Raw genomic sequence first — 23,189 nt, 5'->3', positions numbered from 1 at the left:
CCCATGACATTGCTGCTGTTGTTTTTGTTTTTTTATGACAATATTTCCATAACATTTCTCTGAGTTAATCAGAGAGTTCAGCATCAGTGAAGTGCTTGTTGGCTTCATAAAATATATATATCAGCTAACAAAGCCAATGCTTTTTGGTTGATCTACGTTCAAAAGGATCATCATGCTGTTCATGCACCTGAATTTACTTTTCAAAAGTGTTTTAGAAAGACTGAGAACTGTGAATAGCTATCAACTAAAACAAAGAGAGGATAATGCAATAGTTATTCCTTTATGAACTGTTGACCAATACCTGAGATTTTTCTCAAATCGTAATGATACGTACATGTACACGGTGTATATCTTGATATATATATATGCATATACTCTTAGGTTAATGGAGTATGACGTCTGTTTTAAAACATTAAACTTGCAAAAAAGGAAGGACATTCATCCAAACACATGCAAACACATTTCTGCATCTTTTTCAAACACACCTCAAGTAATAGAATCACTAGATGTCTATACTTTTGATTTTTAAAGACAGTTCATGGAAAGAGCCAAATGAAGTAATATTTTGTGTATGATAGCTTCTTTTTTTCCTATTTGACTCTTTCTTTCTTAGTAATATGTGACAAAAGAGTGCATACATCTACAGTGGTTATCATTGATTCTCACACATCTTTGCTGACACAAAAGACACATCTCACTTTCATTCAGCTACAATTATAAAACAGCTTTGCCTTTAAAAGAACACCTTTGTTCAAGTCTAAAATTCGCTGACTCAATCGACAATTACAATAATATACTCTCTATCTGAACAACCATGCCACCATTTTTTCTTCTGCGTGATTCACCGTAAAATGCATCTCAGCAGTGCACACCACCTCGTGCTTATATGGAACACTACGTGTTTGCCCAACACAAAATAATTTCAGTCGGAAACATCATGAATGTTAATTTAATTCCAAAAAGCTTAAATGACATGAATTTGAATATGGAACGATTTTTCTACACAAGCATGTTTATTCCTCACATACCACACACTGCCTGAAACTGACATATGCTTACTAATTCGACTCCATGCAGCACAAACATACATAGCTAAGTCTTCAATCATTCTTACGTATGATATACGTTGATGACATACATACGTAGCAGTTCTTTGATCACAAGAGAAACTACGGATTGGACAGCATGATGAGTGTTTGAAATACAATGTAGCAGTCAACTCAAATCAGACTGGGCAAATATATACATATCTTAACAACTCGGGACAGGTCACGCCCATTCCTCTTTAGTTTTGCTTGAAGGCTTCTGCCGGTAGCTGTCCTCGACTGTGCACAAAGATTGAGATAGCATGATAGCATAGATTGGCCAGCATGACGAGTGTTTTAAACAGCAGTCAACTCAAATCAGACTGGGCAAATATATACATATCTTAACAACTCGGGACAGGTCACGCCCATTCCTCTTTAATTTTGCTTGAAGGCTTCTGCCGGTATCTGTCCTCGACTCTGCACAAAGATTGAGTGAAAAATAAAAAATTAACAAAAAAAAACAACACGTTACACAGAAAATAGAATGAACACTACATTTCACATAGCATTCATACACACAATAAAAGGTATGTCCAGAACCTAGAACTCGGAACCATCTTCAAAATGAATAAATGTATTCTCGTATTCTCTTCTCAGATTTTGCCCCAGTACCTCAGGTGTAAAAGTGGCCTTTTTCGCATAAGTAATTTTTTTTTGCACTATGGCCTGGTATGGAGAATTTCATGTGTCTTCAATCCATGGAATCAAGACAATAATTATGGGAACATATGGCAAGCAAAATATTCATGTACTTTTATTTTCACGCTAGTTTCTGACTGCAATAAATGTGTGAAAATGTCCACACCGCGAACATTTCTACTTTTAGTTTTACAATGCCCAGTTCATCATAAACAGTGGGAAACTGTTCCTCACTGCACTGTTACTTTACAAGATATATTCGGCATATTCTTCACAGACTACATAACGTGAACAAAGTAACATGTCAGAAGTAGTTTCCAGCTATGTTTATTTCCCCTTGTTATTTTGCTGTTTTGTTTTCATTCAAAATATACTACTCCAAAGATTATTTTCAATTTCTTTTTCTGAAAATTGAAAAATCCTTTATTTACCAGTGTCTTCATAACAATGCACACATAAACATACAATATATAATAAGGTAAATTGCTATTCTTTTAATAATTTTAAAAAAAGAATACATTTATCATAGTATTACCTGTAAATCTGTAAAGATCTTCGCTGATTCTTCATAATTCCAATTGCATTCCGAGAGACACCTGTTAACAACAATGAGCAAACCGTCATAAAATATACCTGCCTTACTTAAGTCAACATTGCATCAGTTGACAAGTCACTCACATCAATACAATAAAAAAGGGGGGCTTTTGAACCATTCTGTTACTTTACATGAAACTCCTCATCAACAAGCTGAACATATCACCTATTTCCACTTCAGTTCTTGTTTCCAAATGAGGAAATCCTGCTCTTCTACCTCACATAAGTGAAGGGGTATTTTTTAGTTTGATAACAGTGAAAGACGCGACAACATGCATGCTTGATCATCAGTAAAGTTTCTGAATGCTCTCAGCATTGGATCGCAATCAAAAATCAACATGTCGAATGAAGAGAGGGCCAAGGGGTGTTTCACAAAGAATTTAAGCCAATTTTAAAAGTTAAAATCAGCTCAAAATTATGGTATGTCACTGGTTTCCCTGTTCAGTTTTATTAAACATTATCAGAATACATTTCAAATTGTTATCAAATTCCTTTGTCACTCATTTCACCTTCTAAATTAATGGCTGCCTGAAAAAGTTTCCAATATTGTAATTTTCATTTGGAAGTTAGAATACAAGGGAAGTCACAAAGGGCACACACCATAATTTCATATTCATCTCAGCTTTGAAGATTGACTTAAATTCTTTGTGAAACAGCCCCCAGGAATGGTGGGGAAACGCAAACTCACTTGATGGACCATTCAGCATTCATGCCAGACTGTCTCATGAACGCAGACAGCATCTCCTGTTGGGGTGGGGTGAGACCCTGCACGGCGGAGGCTATCGTCACATTCCCCTGGGGCACATTGACCGGGCTCGTGGATGGGGTGGGACCCGGGCTGGCGAACGAGGCCTGTTCAAATCAGTAGACCAAAGTGTGAGAATTACTCTTAATCTCTTCAAAATCTGTCAATTCTTCTGGGTTCTTCATTTAAATTATTTGTTCAATAATGTGCAAAGACCAGAAAAAGCATGGCTGCAAACCTCTACAGACAAGAGAATACCCCAATGTATAGTCCAGAACACATTCTGAAGGTAAGTGACATGTTTTCCTGAATCAAATTTGAGAAAAATTAATCATGAGTTTTAATGTCACATCCATATTTCGTTAGTGTGGATGAAAAACAAAAAAGAGACACTCATGCCATACGTTTTCATGGCATTGTTATATCATTGGGTAGTCATGCCATTACACAAATAAATTACGGCAAATCTTGGCTCTATGAAAGATGTATCCCGATTTGTCTCTGATTCGATTCTTCTCAGTTCTGTTCACCAATTAGCATATCTTGTAACTTTTCCATGCATGGATAGAAATTTTGATAAACACATTGTATTGATAGTAAATAAAGAACACATTGGCATTACCTCATCCTCTTAATCAGAAATTCTAGCAGGACCATGTTTATTCACATTACTGCCGTTAAATTTCTTTGCAGTTCTTCGACACTTCTTGAAGTAATCTAACACAATTTCAGTTTCTTTAAAAAAAAAGTAATAATAATTTTCTGCAATCATATCAATCAATTGTCCTCAGTTTGTCTCCAATAGTACTTGCCACTGAATAAACATGTATATATTCTCTCACTCTGACCTGACCAAATACACTTTGGCTAAATTGTCGGGATCTCGAATGGTTGTGCCAAAATAATCTCAAGTATTTTGAACGAGTCCATCATAACATTCCCTTAACCCTTATTGCGTCCCCATAACCTCCCCATTGGATTGAAGCCCATTGCTACACTGGAGTGGGTTTGCTAATCTACAACTAGATCACTTGGATGCATTACTGAATGCCAGTAAAAAAAAAAAAAAAAAAAGTTCTGTAGGTCAAGTTAGTTGCCTGGGCATAACACGTAAGTGATTAAAATCATTTTACACAAAAATCATATTTTGGCATTCTTCTCTAACCCTGACATACCTTCTGCTGGTTCGTGGCTGGCCGTAGGATGAGCTGATCATTGATCAGGCAGAGGCCATTGGTCGGGTGGTGCGATGCCAGGAACACGCGGCTGAAGGCGTACACGACCTCGTTCCCACCTTTACTTGTGACTGAAAAGCAGAGTAGGACAATGGTGTTTCTCATAAATAACTAATGCCTAGCACCCCCATGTGGTATACTCCTTCCCTTACTGGGTTATGAAATCTCTATACTTTGTACAAAACCCATCAGACTAGTATAGGAAATGTGTGGGCGTGTATATGTGAAAAGAGACATAGGAAAGTGTCATTATTTTTCATCGGGTTAAGCAACACACACAAATCATTTCATACTGCAATCCGACTTCAGGTGTATTTTCAGCACAAATAGTCTCCTTGAAAACCTGAAAAATCATCCCCTTGTCTGCTGACAATGTCATTAGGAGAGCATAAGCACAATTTGCATGCATTGTTTCCTTAAAACGTCATTCACATTATCTCTCACTAATCTGGCCACATTTTTTAGACAGTTGAAGACTTTGTATAATCAATTCATTTTTCTAAAACTAAGCATCACATCAATATGCAGAGCTGTACGTGTGGTCCTCATTTTTTGACTCAATGAAAGCATTAAAAATGTACAAAGCATGGTAGACCACGTTATTAAACATGAGATAGTCAGATTAGCACTTTCACCTATACAATCCCAAAACATTCTCATCTTTTTTTCTTTTTCTTTTTTTACCTTCTTTGACTGCACCGCTCACAGTGAAGCTGAGAAGAGTTCCCTGTGGGGGACACAAGAGAATGTCATAAATATGTATGATGGCAATGATGAATATTCATGTTTATCTTTCAGCTTACCATTAATTGAAAACAGGGGAGAAAGGCACGAGGATGAAAGGATGGTTATCCAAGTCAAATGCCACAGGAAAGTTCATAATTTCCAGCTTCGTTTGCTTGTGCATTTTTATTCTTTGATGGAAAGGTGGTAACCAGTGGTGGTAACATTTCTTGCAACCTCCCTCATCTCCTTCAAAACCTAGCCTCATTAAACATGCATCCTAATAGGTTGGGCTAAACAAGGCATTTACCGACATGCAATCTTCATCCAATCAGAAGAGACCACCCATTATGCAGAATAATTTGATACTGACGTAGAACGCAGTAAGCATTCAAACACAGAGTACTGTAAAACATGGAATGTTCGCTTGCATTTTAATTTTGCAAATTTCATGAGAGCCAAGATTCATGAAATTAAAATGCATATGAAAGTTCTTGTCTACACTATACGCATTGAATGTTAGAGGCAACTTGCAAAAATTTCATGCCGCGAAAGGGGCCGTCGGCTCCAATTCGCTTAAATTTCATGCTGCGAAAATATTGTGTTTTACAGTATGCACTCATTACTCATTCTGTTTCGTGGCACTTTCGTATCATACACTTCTGACAAAGCACCATCACGCAGCATATACACACCCACTCTCAAAACACAAACACATAAAATGAACAAGGGAATCAAAACGTGAGGAGCCGTTCTTACCACTGCCATGGATACGTCTATCCTCAGAGAGTTGAGATCATGCTGGGTGGCTGGCAGATCGTGGAGGTAGGCCACGATGGGAACCTTCTTTTGCTTGATAAGCTTGTTGCGCTGAGCTGTAGGACAAATACAGAGCAAGACAGTACAGTACCCACCAGAGCCTAAAACTTGAACATGAAACCTAAAGGTTCTGACATCCAATGGCATAATTTTAAAGAATGTTATGTTGTTGTTGTTGTTGTTGTTTTTAATTTGAATGTTGAAAGAAACAAACAGGGTAAAAGGTTTGCTGACTCTACTCACATGGATCCTTGGCCACCAGGAGATTGCGGCTCTGATTGTTGCTGATGTAGCGGCTGAGCCGAGTCCTCGGCCCGCCTCCTCCATCCGTAGAGAGCGGCACACAGATTGAGAAGCATGCCTACAAGATAAAATAATGGAGAGCAGAAACACACTCGTACTAGATAATGAAAAACTTATTTTTGCATGGAAATCCAATCTCGTGATTTTCAAAATCTAGCATGTGACAAATCTTATCTTATGCAAGCTGTGCCATCATCACATGACCACTGGGCCATTTTCACTGCCACTAGAGGGAGCTATTCCAGATGATTCACTGACATTCTATCGGTTGCAACTACCAGGTATGTTACTACTAGTCAAAATTACAATTGAATTTTTGTTGCTATGCAGTTAGCTTCTTTTGTTCAAAGTCCAAACTATTCTTTCCCCTGGGGAAAATACCTTTGTGGAGAGCATACTAAAAGAAATGTATTGCAGCAATAGCTGTCAAGCTGTCATGTGCCACATTTAAGAAGAAATTCAAATGACTCGAACAAACCTGATCATGGTAGACATTAAGCAAAGGCTGTCTATCGTCCGAGTCATACACCTTGAAGTATCTGTGTGAAAGAGAGAATGCAATACATATGGGTCAATTCACACTCTCTCCCAACACACAATACACAGCATTATTTCTGTTTGTGGGGGATTTGGAATGTGACAGTAGAAATCAGTCATTCTTCTTCGTTCCCTTTTCTGTGGCAACAGTGAGGGCAGAATAAGACCAATCTCATCAAAAGTGAGATAGTTGTGAACCAAATTCTGCATCCTGTTTGGGAACATCTTCTCTGCATCTCTTTAAGAATGCTCAAGAGACTTGATCTCTCTCACTGCTCTTTCAATCTCACTGCAATGAACATAACAAGTGAACAAAATAATGACTGTTTTGCCTTTAAAATTCTCTAGTACTGACAAAATTTCATTAAAATATGTCTTCCCGAAATTAGCTCGATCCAATAAGCGAGTGGCTCCATGGAGAAAAACCACTAATCACTTTTCACCAATACAATAAAAACATAAATAAACAACTTGCAAAATTCAACGTATCAAAAAATACACCAAAGAAAACTTCTTATACTGCCAGATTACTCTGCAAAAGGAAAAGAGCTCACTTCTCAAGAAAGGGAACTAGTATCCCTTTGATCTGCTCGTTGGCGAAGAAGTTGGGTCGCGCGGTGGGCAAAACAGTTTCGACCTCAAGACCAAAATTTATCGGAGGAGGGAGTTGGTGACCGTCCTGAGAAAGAAGAGAAAACCTTACTACACATATGCATCATGAGCTACATGTTACACACACGCTATTATGTAAGCATTAGATATTCTGCTTATTCAATATCCTCATCAGTTGAAGCAAACTTGTCTTTGAGTGAAACATCAACAGACAACCAGTATCAAGAGGTGGTGATCCACAGATGTTCAAATAAATTTTGAAAAATAAGCACAATTACAACATGCTATGTCTTCTTGTTGCAGATGTTAATACACTGATGGGATCATGTAAAATAAGGGGACAAGAAGTGTACACAACATACATAACATCCTATTGCTACAGACATTTTTGGATTTTGCAGTTAAGATGAATGCAGAGACTTGGTCACAGACTAACTACAAAATATTTTTACTTACAATAAATGACAATTTTGTGATGGGGGTGGAATCGAATTGAAGCTTCAGTTCATAGGATCATAATATATGATTACACAATCCTACATAGCAAAAGTAATGTCATATTTGATACATCATGACCCAAGCTTTTAGAACACATTACACACCATATAAGTATAATCATACAAACTACAAACAAGTGTCATGATCAAAAATTCTTCATTCATTACTACATTAGTATTGCTGAGTGCCCTGACAACCACAGAAAGCAAATTGACCCAAACTAACTGCCATTTTTTTTTTTTTTTTTTTATTTCTGGTCATCCAAGACCAACAGCGCGGGTGAACTAATTTGCAGCTCTGTCTCATATCAGTCATAATAATATGACATATCCTGGAGAGAACATTGCAACTAACAGTGTCACAGAATCACACAAAGTTTTGGCAACCACATCCACTTTGACTTACCAGGATTTCGACTTTGGGAAAGCGGGATCGAACAGCGCTGAAAGAGAAGTACATTTTGTGTCAGTATGTGTGAGAAAATCCTCAACTTAAAAAAAAAAAAAAAAGAGAAAACACTGCACATCACAACTCTGAATGTTTGTGACAAAAAAAAAAAAAAAAATCTAGCAGTAACCATATCATCTGTACCAACCTGACAAGAACAGTCATCAACTGTCTCAAGGGGAAAAAAAAGAAACAGAAACATAACATGAAGACACTAAGATATCGTCTACTATTCCTGTTTTCTTTTCTTTTCTGGTGAAATGAAACACTGACCAATCGGGAGAGGAAGTACCCATCAAGATGAAGACACACGGGTGGAACAAAGGGTGACATTGTCACCTTCTGGGCCGTATTCTATTGAAATAGAAACACCAAGACCCATGGAAATAATGCTAGATGCTTCAGGAAAGAAGAAACAAACACGACCATGTAACTGATTGCAGTCGCAACATATCCCTGGAGAGCCAACTGAAGGTGATGAAAAGTATAATACCACTACCACTGAGTAGCATCCAGGAAGGAAATCATCAACTGACATTGCTACCTTCCTGTCGTCATTCCAGCTCAAAGCCCAAAGGGATGTGTTTCCTTACTCTCTTACCTGTGTCAAACATTGCTATCACCCATACTCAAGACATTAAATGGCAGAATTTATACTCCTACAACCATGAAGTAGAAGGCTGGTTAATGAGAAAAACAGGAAGGCCTGGCCCATTGAGATAATAGATACATCTTTTTTTTCTTTTTTTTCTGTAGAGTCTTTCTATAACAAGGAAGACTGAAACACACAACAGACTGACAGACATGCAAACACACTAACAAATGCACACATACAAAAAACACACATGCACACTACAGAGATGACATGTTCAAAAGAGTAAGAAATGAGGGACTGTGTGATAGAGGGGAACACTACAAGAAAAAGGTTAGAAGGTGGGGTGGGTGTGCAGTGTTGGGTATACAGGTGACGCCATGAAAGTGATGGCAGCATTAGATTCCCATACATCATTTGTCTAAAACTATTTCTTCCAAAACTTCTCTTCTTTTTCTCTTTGCCTCGTTGGAGGCTAAATATTAGTCACGTTTTTCTGTCAGTGATCATAATTCTTTGACTTGGAGAGATGACATGTCAAGCACGCCTCAGTCATTATTTTTTTAAGGGGCGACATTTCAAGCTTGACATGTGACAAATTGGAAGGCACACTTTGCTGCCTGCTGTGAAGAACAGATTCATGAGTTCCTCAAACTTGGTGTGGGATGAATAGATATCTTCAGTCCTGCTCCTGGGTGCCTCTTACTACTCGGTGATCTGTGGCAACGAGGGTGAACTTCTACCACGGAAGAGCACCCCCTTGCGATCACGACCGGTCGATAACATACCAGAAATCGTTCCCCGGTGGCAGGACCCCGTTCGAGCGTCTGTCATAGGTTGCCCCCTTGCAATGGGGATCTTACCCGTCATCGACCTCCCTGAACAGTCGGGTCCTGCAGCCTGCCGTACGGTGGTGGAGTTGGCACCATGCCGTGTACAGTGGTGCTTCTGGGATGTCACTGGAGGTTGCCATGGTGATGGGATGAGGGCACTGCTGATGAAGACAGCAAAGAGCTGTGGCCAGTTGGGGGACTTGTTTAGAGTACTCCTCCTTGTCGTGAGGTAGAAACATGAGATGTACCTGACAGTTACGAGTGTCTTGTAAACCCTACTCCTCTTCTCAATCTTTGGGATGTATAAGCTTTTCGCTTTTGTGTGCATCTTTTACTTCCAAAGATACCGGCATCTCAGGCAACTAGCCTGTACAATTCATAGTAGGATACCTCCTACTTTTCTGGCTTTGTGATAATGCATGTCCAATTTCGTCATTCCCTCCACAGTACAGAACTCATGTCAACTGACAGAAAACTGTGACTGTATCTTTTTTTTTTTTTTTCTTTATTTTTGATCTGCTCATCGAATGATACAATGCCATGCAAATTTGGAGTTTGAATGGGTATCTAATGCTGCAAATCTATTTTCTTTGCGCAGTTCTAGACAGTGAGCACAGAGAACATATATCAGGAAGGGAAGCTCACAAGTTTTAGATGTGGATAATTATCTTAGAAACGGCACATCCAATCTTGCTTTGTTTTTGTTATGGAGCTCTGCAGTGTTGTTTAAAAACAGATTTTCTAGTTGCTGTTCTCTTAACATTTTCACAAGCTAGGAAAAGGGGGAGGGGGTGAAAAAGAAAGGATAGGATGGGATACAGGTGAGGAATGAAAAAAAAAAAAAAAACTCACAGGGAAAAGGTTCGTTCAAAGGGCACAGACATCATTCATCATTGCATCACCAGATGACTCATTAAACACGTCACAGCAAGCCTAATCTAATTTACCCTTAACAAATAAAAAAAAAAAACAAGGCCACTCTTTCTGAGATATCCCAACAAAAAGATTCCTTAGCCATCTACCATCTTACAGTATCCTCTGACACCACAAAACTATACACTACTGCCTCCCCAGCATTATTGGGAAGGGGGGGGGGGGGGGGGGAGGAAGTCTGCTATCTTTGTTTAGGGCATTTTTGTGAGGTTCCATACTGTGCTATTGCACACACATAAAAAAAGTAGCCATGGCCTCATCTTCAAGGAACTATTCTCTCAACTCATATTAAATGCCTGTTCATTCAGTAAGGGAATGGCATTGAAAATTGCTGCTAAACCCACTTGCTCCATGCTTAATATTTCCTTTGAAGTTTTTTTTTTTTTTTCAGTCAAGGTGAATATACCTTGGCCGTCTTTAATGTATCTTTGCAAAGAAAAGTACTTACACGACTCGATTCAGGTTTTTATCGGCATCTCCTTAGTTCAAATATAAAAGCTGCTATTGGATATCGCCGTCTGATAGCGTATCATGATACAGATTTCACTTTAAGATACATAAAGCTGAATGTGACACCACGGTTCTACACCAAGGAACATCATCATCTTGTCCATTCTTGTTCTTCTGCTGAGACTGTGTCTAGCAAATAAAAATACTTCAAAATATGCCATGCAAGTACAAAATGCAGGATACCAGCAAAGAAAAATTAGGTGCTAATTTTTGGGTGAACATATCTTTTTAAAAGTCTACAACAGTGCACGAAACGGAACACAAACAACATTCTTGACAGCTGAAGAATGAAGACAAGACTGTGAGATATAGCTACGTAGGGGCTACAAAATGACCCATACACACATATCAAGTTTCCCCTTCCACTGAGATATGATGATCCTTTTGATACCATGCAACCTTCCTACACTTTCTCCATTAAATAAGACCGACCAACAGTCAGGGAAAAAACTACGCTTCCATCTTTCAGTAGTGGCCAACCACCGACTAGGACCTGGGACGACACCTTGTGTCCTTCAAATGGGATGATCCTCCCGATGAGCTCTGCCCACAGACCCTAGGGTCCCACTCGAACCACCGGCCGGTATGTCGGCGGAAGAGCTCTGGTTTCTGGTAGCGGGTTTGTGTTTTTGTTTCGTCCATGAGTTTGCTCATCAGCCACCACCAGTCCACCTACACCACAGCTCCATCTCACCACCCAGCCCCACCGGACCATACCTGATGTAGAGACTTTGATCCTGGAAGTGGTCGCACAGCGGGTTCCCATCCAGGTTCAGTTCCTTCAGCTTCAGCCCCTTCAAGTGGTCCAGTTCGGTCACAGACTTCAGCTGGGCCAGCCAATCAATGTACAGGAGCAAGAAAGAAACAGCTGAGTTTAAACACACATGGACAGCAGGACTTCACATTAGGGGTGGCCTTGGAAAAAAAACTTCATGTTGGGCTACCAAGTTTCGAAAAAAGGATATCTTTTGGTGACTTGATCAGGTATCTAAGAATAAAAATTGATTGTTATGTTTTCTTTCATTTGGGGCCAAAACATTTCTTTTTTGGGACTAACAAAATTTCAACCTTTAAGATTTTTGTGGTCCAAATGGGAAACCAGAGATAAAAAAAAGAAGAAGTTAGTGTTAAGCCCTGCTTGACAGACTGAAAGAGGGAACAGATAAAGAAAGAAGGGAAACTACTTGTTGGCAAGGCATGGTGGTAATCTGCAAATTACTTGGCCACATTGTGAACTGTTGATTGCCTACCTGGTTCCTGGCCAGAACAAGAGTGGATATGTTGGGCATCTTCAAGGGTAGATCCTTCATGTTCCTCAGGCTGTAGAGTCTGTTGGCATCTAGATGGAGCGTGGTCATCTGTAGGACAGTGAGGAGGAAAGCACATAGGTCAAAGGTCATGCCCTACTAATGTGTGATATGAACAAGAGTTGGGGTCAGCCATCAATATGTTTTTTTTTTTTTTGTAAATGTAAACAGTCTTGCCAAGACGTCTAAAGCATTTGGTTGATCAGGTGACACAACATTTGCTCCTGCATCAACAGCTCCAGTGTTAATTTCTCCAGGGACTTAGGGTTGTGATAGGGTTTTGAGTTTAGTTTGATTCGAGGATTAGGATTACCATTAGGGTGATGTTTGGCTTAGCGTGCAGACATTTCATGGAAGCAGTTGTCGCAGGAGCAAATATAGATCCTGTCGAGCAACCCTGTTCTTCCATTAACTACCCTGCAAAACGAAATTTGATTTCTTCATTTCTCTCCAACAAGATTGAATTTTGATAAGTTACTACCATGGACAGGATTTGCTCTTGTTTTCAAATTTATGCTTTGCATCTGACCTAATTTCTAAGGAGCAAATATAACTTCCACTCAACACCCATCTATTTTCATTTGTCAAATTCAGAGTTGTGATGAAAGTGCATGGCACTGACACTTGATTATGCTTGAATTTAACCTTACCTCAGGAATGTTTTCACTGATTATCTTCAAGATTATGTCAAAGTGGCTGGGCCTGTCGACTATAATCACCAGTTTTCCTTTCAAGTCTGTATCAAAGCAAGATTCATGAAAAAGAAATCACAGCTTACATGCAGACAAACCTGCATAACAGCTCAGATGTCAACTGCGTGTTTGTGAGTGTCAACAACTAGCCTGGGATTTGAACCTGTGTCACACACTGCTAACCAGTAAGCAGTAGGCAACATGGATTCAAACCCCACACTAGTCCTTTCCTTTTCACTCGACTTTCATAATACAGATTGAGCACACAATCTTAATTACAGAGAGTAACAGTAAAAAAGAAATTATACACATTACTGGATTACAGAGATACAATACAGACGTACTCATAAGCATTCTCTTTATTTTGATAAAGGCCTGAGCATTCTATAGATATGACATGGGGGTGTTTCATAGAGGTGTTCTTAAAGTTAAGAAGGACTTAAGAAAGAATGGTGGTCAGTTATTGTACTGAATTATTGAAATTCTGATAAGTATAGCACATCAGAACGTGTTCCAGTCGTTCTTAAGTTGTCTCATAACATTAAGAACAGCTTTGTGAAACATCCCACAGAAGTTATGCATTTTCAGCTTCACCACTCTAAGAGGACAGTAACTCACTCATTACCTTCGTGCTAAAAAAAGTTTAATTGTACTAATGCACCTTTTTTTTTTTTTAAAGTTGGAATTGCATCATAAATTCTAGTGGACCTGGAGATGGAATTACACTTCTACCACAATTACAGTTACACATTAAAATAAAAATGGTACATTTACAAGTTTAAGAATTGAAACATCAAAGGAGCAAGTTTCACACACTGGATTTAATGGTTTGTTAATGACAAGACAAATGAATTTTCCAAATGTATATCTACAGAGTACTAGGCAGTCACTCAATTTCATATTTTGTGACTACCAAGATAAAGTCATAATCTGGATATCACTCACAACCCATTGTGAAACACAAAGAATGTCTGGAATTTTGTAGCAAACGGGCATTAAGTATGACTGTCATATAAATATGTATTGCACTGAATTGCACACGACATAGAATGAGAGTCATTGGACTATTGAATGGGACGATCAGTTTTGGTGGCAACTATCAATCTTGCGCAAACAGCAAAGGGCAGACACAGATTCTAAGAATGACAAGCAGGAATGTAAAACCAATTAGAATATAAAATGCCTATGTTATCTTAGTTTTCTTTTTCTTTTCTTTTTTATTTCCACAATCTCACCTGCGTCGTTGGTGAGGTTGCTCAAATCTAAGGACTTGGCGGATGGGTCATAGCGCCGACTCATGATTTCTTTCAGAAGAGTCAGCTCTTTATCATCAAGGATCGTCTTAAAGTGAGGCTTGCAGGGCTTTGAATGAATAACGACCTGCCAAGAAGAGAAAGACAAAACCAAAAAAAAAACAGCATTACTGCTTCATTCTGCACATGATATCTCACTAGACTTACATTTTCTTCACACATATTCTGAGGATGCCAGAAATGTCATACTCTTTAACTTTTATATTTCTATATCTATAGGTATATCTATAGGTGTACTTTACCATAACCTTTTCTATTCATTGTTAGCATTTAAAGGTAAAGTAAACTAGAAATATTGCTATGGCGACTGATATGCTTTGAATGAATAACGACCTGCCAAGAAGAGAAAGACAGAAAAAAAAAAAAACAGCATTACTGCTTCATTCTGCACATGATATCTCACTAGACTTACATTTTCTTCACACATATTCTGAGGATGCCAGAAATGTCATACTCTTTAACTTTTATATTTCTATATCTATAGGTGTACTTTACCATAACCTTTTCTATTCATTGTTAGCATTTAAAGGTAAAGTAAACTAGAAATGTTGCTATGGCGACTGATATGCCTCCGCTGTATCACATTATTCTTCCATACAGTGGAGGTCTGTTAAGATGAGTTTCATATGATTGGTAAAAAATTTGAATGACATGTTTGAAAGTTTGATGGGCACACCACCAAATGTTTAATGTTTATACATTCCTTGAACCAGATTTCATTTGGAGGGCTAAATTGTTTCAGAGAGCAAGTATTCCAAATTTTAAGTATTGTCATTTGACCCTTGCCCTTTGACCCCATGACTAACATCTTTCTTCAAATAATCACTACCTGGTAATATACCATTTTCATGACAATAATTTTAGACATTTTCAAAACATGGGGAAAATGGCGACATTTTAGCAGTATCATTTAACCTTTGACCCCATTGCCAAAATCTATCCTCACAGAATCATTGTGCAGTAATACATGCATAAACCTAGTTTGATGAAGTGTATGCACCGAGTAAGTTTCAAGGAAGGTATGGAGAGAATAGTATGATATCAGCATTAAATAGATTTTTTTTTTTTTATTTTCACCTGAACTTTGACCCTTGACCTTTGATCCCATGACCCTAAAATTCTAGAGAATCACTGTAAGGCATTACATGCATATGTATTTTCATCAAGGTAACATGAGTTATTTCTAAGATGTGGAGAAAAAAGTGAAGTGTTAGCATTGTTACTTCACCTTTGAACTTAGACCCCATGAACCAAAACTTTCCCTACAGAATTTTTATGTGGGAATACATGCATATACTAAGGCTCATGAAAATCTGGTTCCAAAAACAGTAAAAAGATTATCAGCAGTTCGTCAAGAGCAAGAAGTATTTATCTTTAGATCTGATTGGAAAACAAACTCAACTAGATACAGACCATCCAAATGTATGACAGAAAGGGGTTAGCATGAGCAGTGAAACTTCTGTAAGCAAACAAACATGAAAGATACCTTGTAACCTGTTGGTGTTGTTATCCTATGGCTGGCATCTTTCAGAGCTGCTCCAGTCGCTAGGTCATCCACGTAGAACACTGCACTTTGTTGATCGTAGGAAAACTAGATGCAGGCAAGGGAGAGTTATGTGGAAACAAATATTACATGATATATGTATGTGAACAATAACCTCAACCTCTAGAAAAGCACAACTTCTCATGATTATAGATTATTCTACAACTTATGATGCAATCTCTGGACACCGTAATTAAATACACTGTTGAGTGAAGACTCCCCATTCACCAATGTACAATGTAATATGAATCATGAGAACTGTGATCATTACTAATGGCACTTGTGTGGTGTTGCAGTTATGTTGGTCCAGTTGAAGAAAAAAAAGAACAACTGACAAACTGATTTTTTTTTTTTTTTATCCATTCTGAATAAAGATTGGAGTCTCAGTGGAGCTAGCTAATTCTTTTTTTTTTTTTCTTTCTTGAGAGCTGGTGAAACAAAATGTGATGTTAAGTGTGTCACTGTGTGTGTAGTTTGGGAAGTGTCTAGTGCTCATGCAAGGGTTTGTATACATGTCATGCATAAATTCTACTTGTTGCGATAACGGCGAATCTATCGTAAAATTAACATTTCGGTTAAAACATAAACCAAAGACAATGTTCTCTCAGCACCTCACGGTCTCTTCAAAATTTATAATATTTACATCAATTTTAATGACTTTCTGCAGGAAACTATGAGAATAAATGAAGTTTGTCTGGAAAATTTCTAACCACTTAACCCAGATGCCTTGCCAACTATCTGGTAAATATAACAGGCATCGGAACTGTTTCTCAGTTTGTACATAAATTAAGCCGAGTACTTGATCACCGATGATCACCGATCACGTGGCACCCAATTATGCGGAGACTACTGTAGTAGTAGTAGTAGTAGCAGCGGCAGCAGCAGTAGGATAAGAAGCGTTTATAATGATGATTCTAACCAGAGAAGAGAAGCTCATAGATAATCTGTACAACATTTATGTGGTACATGATAGAAAAAATGGCTCCTATTTTCATCATGTAAGAGCAATAACTTGACTTCACTGGGTAAGAGCGTGACAAAATTATCTGACAAATCTAATACAAAAGCTACAACATGATAAATGAAACTTGACAAACTTGTTTGGAAACGCCTGATGTTATGGCGCTTTGTAAATTTGGATCAGATTTATACATAAGCTTTGCCTCCTGCAGTAATGCATTTCTTTTGATCCATGATAAAATTGACTTCATCAGAAAGACAAACAGACAAGATCAACTGGAATGAGAATATCTTTTCGTGTTTTAATTCCCTTGATTCAAACGGTCCTACTGGGTTACCTACTTACATGTATCTACAGGGTAGGCTCCATTATCCAGTTTCAGATACTCCCTATACTAAAACTTCTCCTTTCAAACTTACCTCAAGGGGAATGAATGGGACTGAGCAGATGTTTTTGATGGATGTAAGAAGCCACTCTTTATCACTCTTCTTGCCGTAGGGGATCTGTTGCACCAGAGCAATGCGTGAGAAAAATTGTGACGATTAGCAATCATAACAATGCTGCCAACATGAACAATGGCAAAATGGAAGCAAACCTTAAAGGGATGGTACAGTATTGGTGGAGATGAGAATTGGGTTTTTAACTTTTTGTGAGATACCAAGAAAACACTTATGAAATAGTACAGAGGATATCATTTTATGAGGAATTCAAAGTTTATTTGATGAAAATCGAGTTTGGAATGACCAAAACATCCAAAAACAAAGTAAAACAAAGTGATCATAATAAATGGTGGGTCCCACACTTATTAAAATCGCTCTGTTTTGGATATATCTCAGCCATTTCAAAACCAATTTTCATCAAATAAACGTTGAATTCCTCATGGAATTACATGCTCTTTCATATTTCATGAGAGGTTTCTCATTATCTCACAAAAAAATGTTACATTTTAGCAGGTTCAAACAAAAATATCTCAAATTGACTAGAATGGAGTTGACTCATTTTGCAATCAAACTCTTCTCATATACTCACAGTGATTTTACACCAGGTTTCCTCATCCGAGCGTGGCCCTCTGCCGGGGTGTCGGTCCCCCCTCAGGGGGACGCCCAGTCTGGACATGGACCCAGAGCCGCCACCTCCTCGGCCACCCTTGTCACTGTGGGATCTTCTGCTGTCATGCTTTGGTCTGCCACCTCCGTAGGGATTACTGGTTTTATGCAGACATGAGGCATAGATGTGTTGTAACAGCTCAGAATGCAAACTTAATTCATTCAATTCATTAATTCATTTAGTCCTAAATTTCTGTCACACTGAACGTCCCCAGTACCAAGGATTGATTACGGTATTAAGTGCCAAACAGCATACATGTAGCCAGGGCTGCACACTAACCCATTTTTTTCTACTGGTCCGACCTGTCTGTTGGACCAATAGGTACCCAGTTTTCCCATGTTTTACTGGTCCATTCCTGAAAAAGTTACTGGTCCTACAGTGATTTTTACTGGCTAGGGACTATCAGACCAGTGCCAGTGTGCAGCATTGATGTGGCACATAATATTGTCTGCATAAAATTAAATATACAGAGAATTATTCAGTTCTCTTCATGAACTCACACTAGACCCAAACAATACATGCTGCAAATGAGCAAACACCACAGTACTTTCTAGAATTTGTAATTACTTTAGGAGGTACTTATTGTAAATCTACTTTCTTGCAGTCCACAGCGATTATTTGGACTTTGCCACACAAATATCCATATCTGCTATAAGCTACACTACGTCTTGTCTTAAATCTTATTTCAAATTTCTGTCAACTTGCTCTACTGATCATAAGCACATCAATTGACAACATTTTGAAAGCATTTTGCTGTTGTTCTAGAAGTTGGCAAGTATGAAAGTTTTATTGAGTTTAGACATTCTGTAGTTAAAGGGGAGAGAGAGTGTGTTGTGTGCAAACCAGCTCTTGTCAAATTATCATGGACAAAGAAGGAAGAGCCTAAATTTCTACTCACAATCTTGAATTTGACTTGGTGTCTTCGCTGTCCTCCATGGAGACATCATCATCATCCAGTCTCGAGCGGGGCGTCGGTCCGTTGTTGTCGTCATACCCTCCATCTCTTCCACCACTGCCGCCGCCGCCACCCCCTCCTCCTCTCTTCCGCATTTTCCTCCGGCCACCACCTCCTTTCCACTTGCCACCACCACCACCACCACTACCTCCAGATCTGTCCATGCTGCCACCACTCATTCCTCCTCCTCCTCCTCCTCCTCCATAATCTCCTCTCCCTCTACCCCTCCCTCTGTTGTAGCCTCCACCTCCTCGCTCGTTATACCTGTCGTTATTGTATCTGTCATTGTTGTAGCCCCTGTCATTTCGATCACTCCTGCCACGCCCCCTGTCATACCCCCCTCCCCTACCCCCTCCACGCCAATGCCCTTCTGGAGGTCCTCTTGAACGATCATCATGTCCTTAAAAGTAAATTGGAGGAGAAAGAAAGTGAGATGACAAGATTGAATGTGGAGTCCACTCAGTTTACTAAAAACTGCTCGTTTTAAAATGACACATATTACAGTATCATACTTGCAAGAGAAAAAAACAATATTACAGAAAAGATGTGCAGGAAAAAATATGAAATTCTTGCATGAATTAGGAAGAGAGAAATATTGATTGTTAATATACAACATTTTATAACAAATCACCCATATTACTGTCACGACGTAAGCCAATTTATCTTACACTATATAGCGGCTGAAAATTCCCCCACAGTGGCCGAAAACTCCCTACAAAGAAGCTTGTCACATTTCTCCCTGTTGCCATGGTTATATATTACCTTGCCTTCAGTTTAGTATACAATATGTTGAGGGATTGTATGCTCTCATAATTTGTGTGTTCATCACTTTGTTTCTGTTATCTATTTTATACCAAAATCTATAAAAATGCCTAAGTGGCAAAAACTACCTCTCTTTCTCTGATATTAGAATGCAAACTTTAAAGTTCAGTTTCAGATTGTGCAGACAGCGTACAACACATTCACTCCATAATAGTGAGTTCTTTTGAGCGACAACATGAAAGTCAACATTGATATCAACACTTTCCATCAACACAACAGATTTGATTCAAATGTACACGAGTGACTGGAAATAAGCTATGAATTTCTGTGATTTTGGTGCAATTTAATTTGGTGGAGTGGAATTCAAGATACATTGTATTTAACGTTACAATTAACTTGTACTGTAGACAGTGTAGTAGATCTACATGGATACAAAAATATAGCCAGTCTAGGCGGCTGTCTGACATTTATTTTACTTTGTTTTGTTTGACAATTTTGGTGTTTTCAAAAGTGTTGGACGTGGTTAGCCAAACACAGAGGAAACTGACATTTCATTACATCAGTGTCAGACGTAACATTAGCTTTACGTAGAATAATGCCAACATCTACAAAGACAACCAAAAGTCTTGTTATGGGTTGGACGACATGGATTGTGTAAATTCTAACATTTATTTTTTGTTTCTAGGTTAATAGACTATATTCTACACTAGCTATGTAATAGACTCTATCCCACGTCAAATGTAGTCAACATGTGGTAGCGTTCGTCATTCAGCACTAGATGGCGCTCTCGCGCATGTACATCGTTTTCTACACACGCAGTATGCTCAATTTCTGAGCCCATTCGCGACGATCGCTAGCTGTACACGGTAGCAGTTATGAGAGGGGTGCATTGATAATCATTCTTTTCAAAAGTAATACGGCCGTACTGCAAACAACATGTTCGAATCACAAACCTAACTACTTTTGCCATCATGTAAATGGGTTTGCGTCTGCTACCTACCGCTAGTAGCCCGAGGAGGACGATCTGTTTGGCAAGCTAAGTCGAAATTTCGCACTTATTTGTCGTGACCTTTGGTGTATTTTGTACTTAATCCACATTGCGCAAAATATGGCAGTATCGAAACTTCACTTTTTTCAAAACTGAAATGTTTTCTAATTTTTTGAAAGGAAAATTTATCGAGCGCATGTTAGCGCATGTGGCATGTGTACACGAAATGGACCTTGCAATGCCTGTTTCAGTGAAATTGGCTGCCCGATCGGAGCCCGTGAAGAGCTTCGCGGTTGCTGCCACGGGAGTCGCTACGGGTGTTGTGTGATTTACGACTGCCCGCACCCGGACGCCGCGCGCTGGCTCAGCTCTCTACTTGCGATGATCGGCGAATCGAAGCCGCTAGGGCCACTAGCGGCCGCTAGGGCGCTCGGTACTACAATGAGAAAATCGTAAAAGCGAAAAGTTATTAAAATGCAAGATTTTTACAAGAAAACGAAAAAATCGGCTGATTTCAACACTTTTCATGTGTAGGGTAACATCCCAAGTACTCGGTCACTTAAGCTTTTTTGCAATATTTTTCAAACTAAAATAATACATACATACATCATATCTACAGCAATGTATGTGAAATATATCAAATTTCTTTAATCTCAACTTTCATTTTGTTACATATCTCACAGAATTGCACAAAATCCCGAAATATTTCACCTTGAAAATTCCCCAGTATACGATCACCGGCACCAGTATTCGGTCACGCGATGTGCGCGTTCAAAGTCAATGCGTGTTCAAAGCAGCTGAAAAATGCGTGCGCGCGCTACCTTGTTGGCGCAAAATTGCATTGGGGACGTTGCGGCGACTGTTGGTGACCGAATACTGGGGCCTTGGCACTTGCATTCAACCCTTGTACATTGGGACACTGTATTGGCACGTATGGAAATTTTGTTTTTCTTCTGCGTTTTTGAGGATACCATTACAGCTGTACACACCAAGCTTGCAATAGGCGGAAAATCCCGCGAGAGAACGGCGTATTTCTTGATTTTCAGCGCTTTTTCGGCGACCCGTACTCTTAAAACTGGGCCTTATCCGCGCGTGCTTTTGGAAAGTAGCGCCGATTCTGCACTTTTGACGGTAAAATTTGGGATTTTGGATGGATTTTTGGAGGGGGCTAAGGGAGTTTCCTGTTGTGAATGAGTGTGCAAGTATGTGAATTACTGTAAAACATGATATATTCGCGGCACGAAATTTTCGCAAATTGGAGCAGACGGCCTTTTTCGCGGCAAGAAATTTTCGCGTATTGCCTCTTGCGTTCAATGCATATAATGTAGATAAGAAATTTCGCGTGCATTTTAATTTTGCAAATCTTGGCGCTCGCGAAATTCGCGAAATTAAAATGCACGCGAACATTTCTCGTTTTACAGTAATGTGATTTGCGTGTGTTGTGACAGTTGAACTCACTGGCTGGTGACTGTAATCTAGTGATAAAGTGACCGAATACTGGGGGCTGACCGAATACTGGTGCCCTTACCCTATATTACGTATCAATCTACGGATAATTGATCTCATTTCATGGCTTGGTGTAGGCCTACATCTGATTTTTATATAAAACGCTACATGTGGCCCGACCAGACACTGCGCAAAGCCCGTCGTTAAACTTGTGTTACGTTACTGTGACAAGCAGTGACAAGGCTGTGTGTTGAATTCTAACATTAGCTAGTCAACATGCAGACATTTTTCTCAAGTGTGCAAAAGCCAAAATGGTAACTTTTAAATTTAACACTGTCGTCTTTAGTAGGGTCTACTCTAGCTAACGTTACATAACAATACACATTGTCATGTCATGGATTGGAAGACATGACCACTGGCACTGCCACTGCTAGAGTATGCCTACTGGCATTGCCATTGCCCAACCAAGATTCCAAATTAACAGATTAACTGACTTCTAAACTGAACTGTGTATTTTCGTCTTCGATACTAACAAGCTGGACTGATGCTGATAATTCCGCGTAATTCCTAAGGTGACATGGACCATCAAACACCTGAAGATAGACTCTGGACCTCTACATAAATCTTACGTGAAATCTTTTAGTTTCAGTGCATTGCGCAGGCAGCAGTGCCAATAATGGTAATGCAATGTCGTCGTGAGCGATAGTCTGCTGCATGTTTTGTTGGGCTCATGAACACGATGAACATGATGAAACTGACTGTTGTTGTCTAAGCCATTGTCCAGAGCAAGAAACAACCTAAAATGACCTCGTACTTACCATAATAACTCCTACCACCTCCCTTAGTTGTGGTTACTTTGAAATCGCCATAACGATTGCCATAATTTGCCATTATGGCGACTTCTTCTCGATCTTAACTCGACAAAAATCAAGACAAGCCGGCGTTAAGCACAACGAAAGGACTTGCTGGTGTTCCGTGTTCCTTTAGCTGTACGCGGTCGCCGCTTA

General features: G+C 39.1%; 1 protein-coding gene across 1 annotated transcript; it reads right to left on the bottom strand.

Annotated features, from left to right (window-relative positions):
- Positions 1–63: 63 nt before the first annotated feature.
- Positions 64–23,117, bottom strand: LOC140231055 (nuclear RNA export factor 1-like). Its single transcript, XM_072311211.1, has 19 exons — positions 23,001–23,117; positions 18,930–19,386; positions 17,954–18,128; positions 17,344–17,427; positions 15,907–16,011; positions 14,343–14,487; positions 13,066–13,151; positions 12,359–12,466; positions 11,826–11,935; positions 8,199–8,235; positions 7,238–7,362; positions 6,625–6,685; positions 6,087–6,204; positions 5,784–5,899; positions 4,986–5,028; positions 4,242–4,372; positions 3,010–3,173; positions 2,263–2,323; positions 64–1,505 (listed from the first exon to the last, which is right to left on the bottom strand). The coding sequence occupies exons 1-19, from the start codon at positions 23,071–23,073 to the stop codon at positions 1,464–1,466; spliced, it is 2,241 nt and encodes a 746-aa protein (XP_072167312.1). The 5' UTR covers positions 23,074–23,117; the 3' UTR covers positions 64–1,463.
- Between the last annotated feature and the right edge of the window lie 72 nt (positions 23,118–23,189).

The sequence above is a fragment of the Diadema setosum genome, chromosome 1 (genome assembly GCF_964275005.1).
Source record: "Diadema setosum chromosome 1, eeDiaSeto1, whole genome shotgun sequence".
NCBI lineage: Eukaryota > Metazoa > Echinodermata > Echinoidea > Diadematoida > Diadematidae > Diadema > Diadema setosum.
Note: the sequence above shows the minus strand (reverse complement) of the source record. Positions and strands in the feature narration are given on the sequence as shown.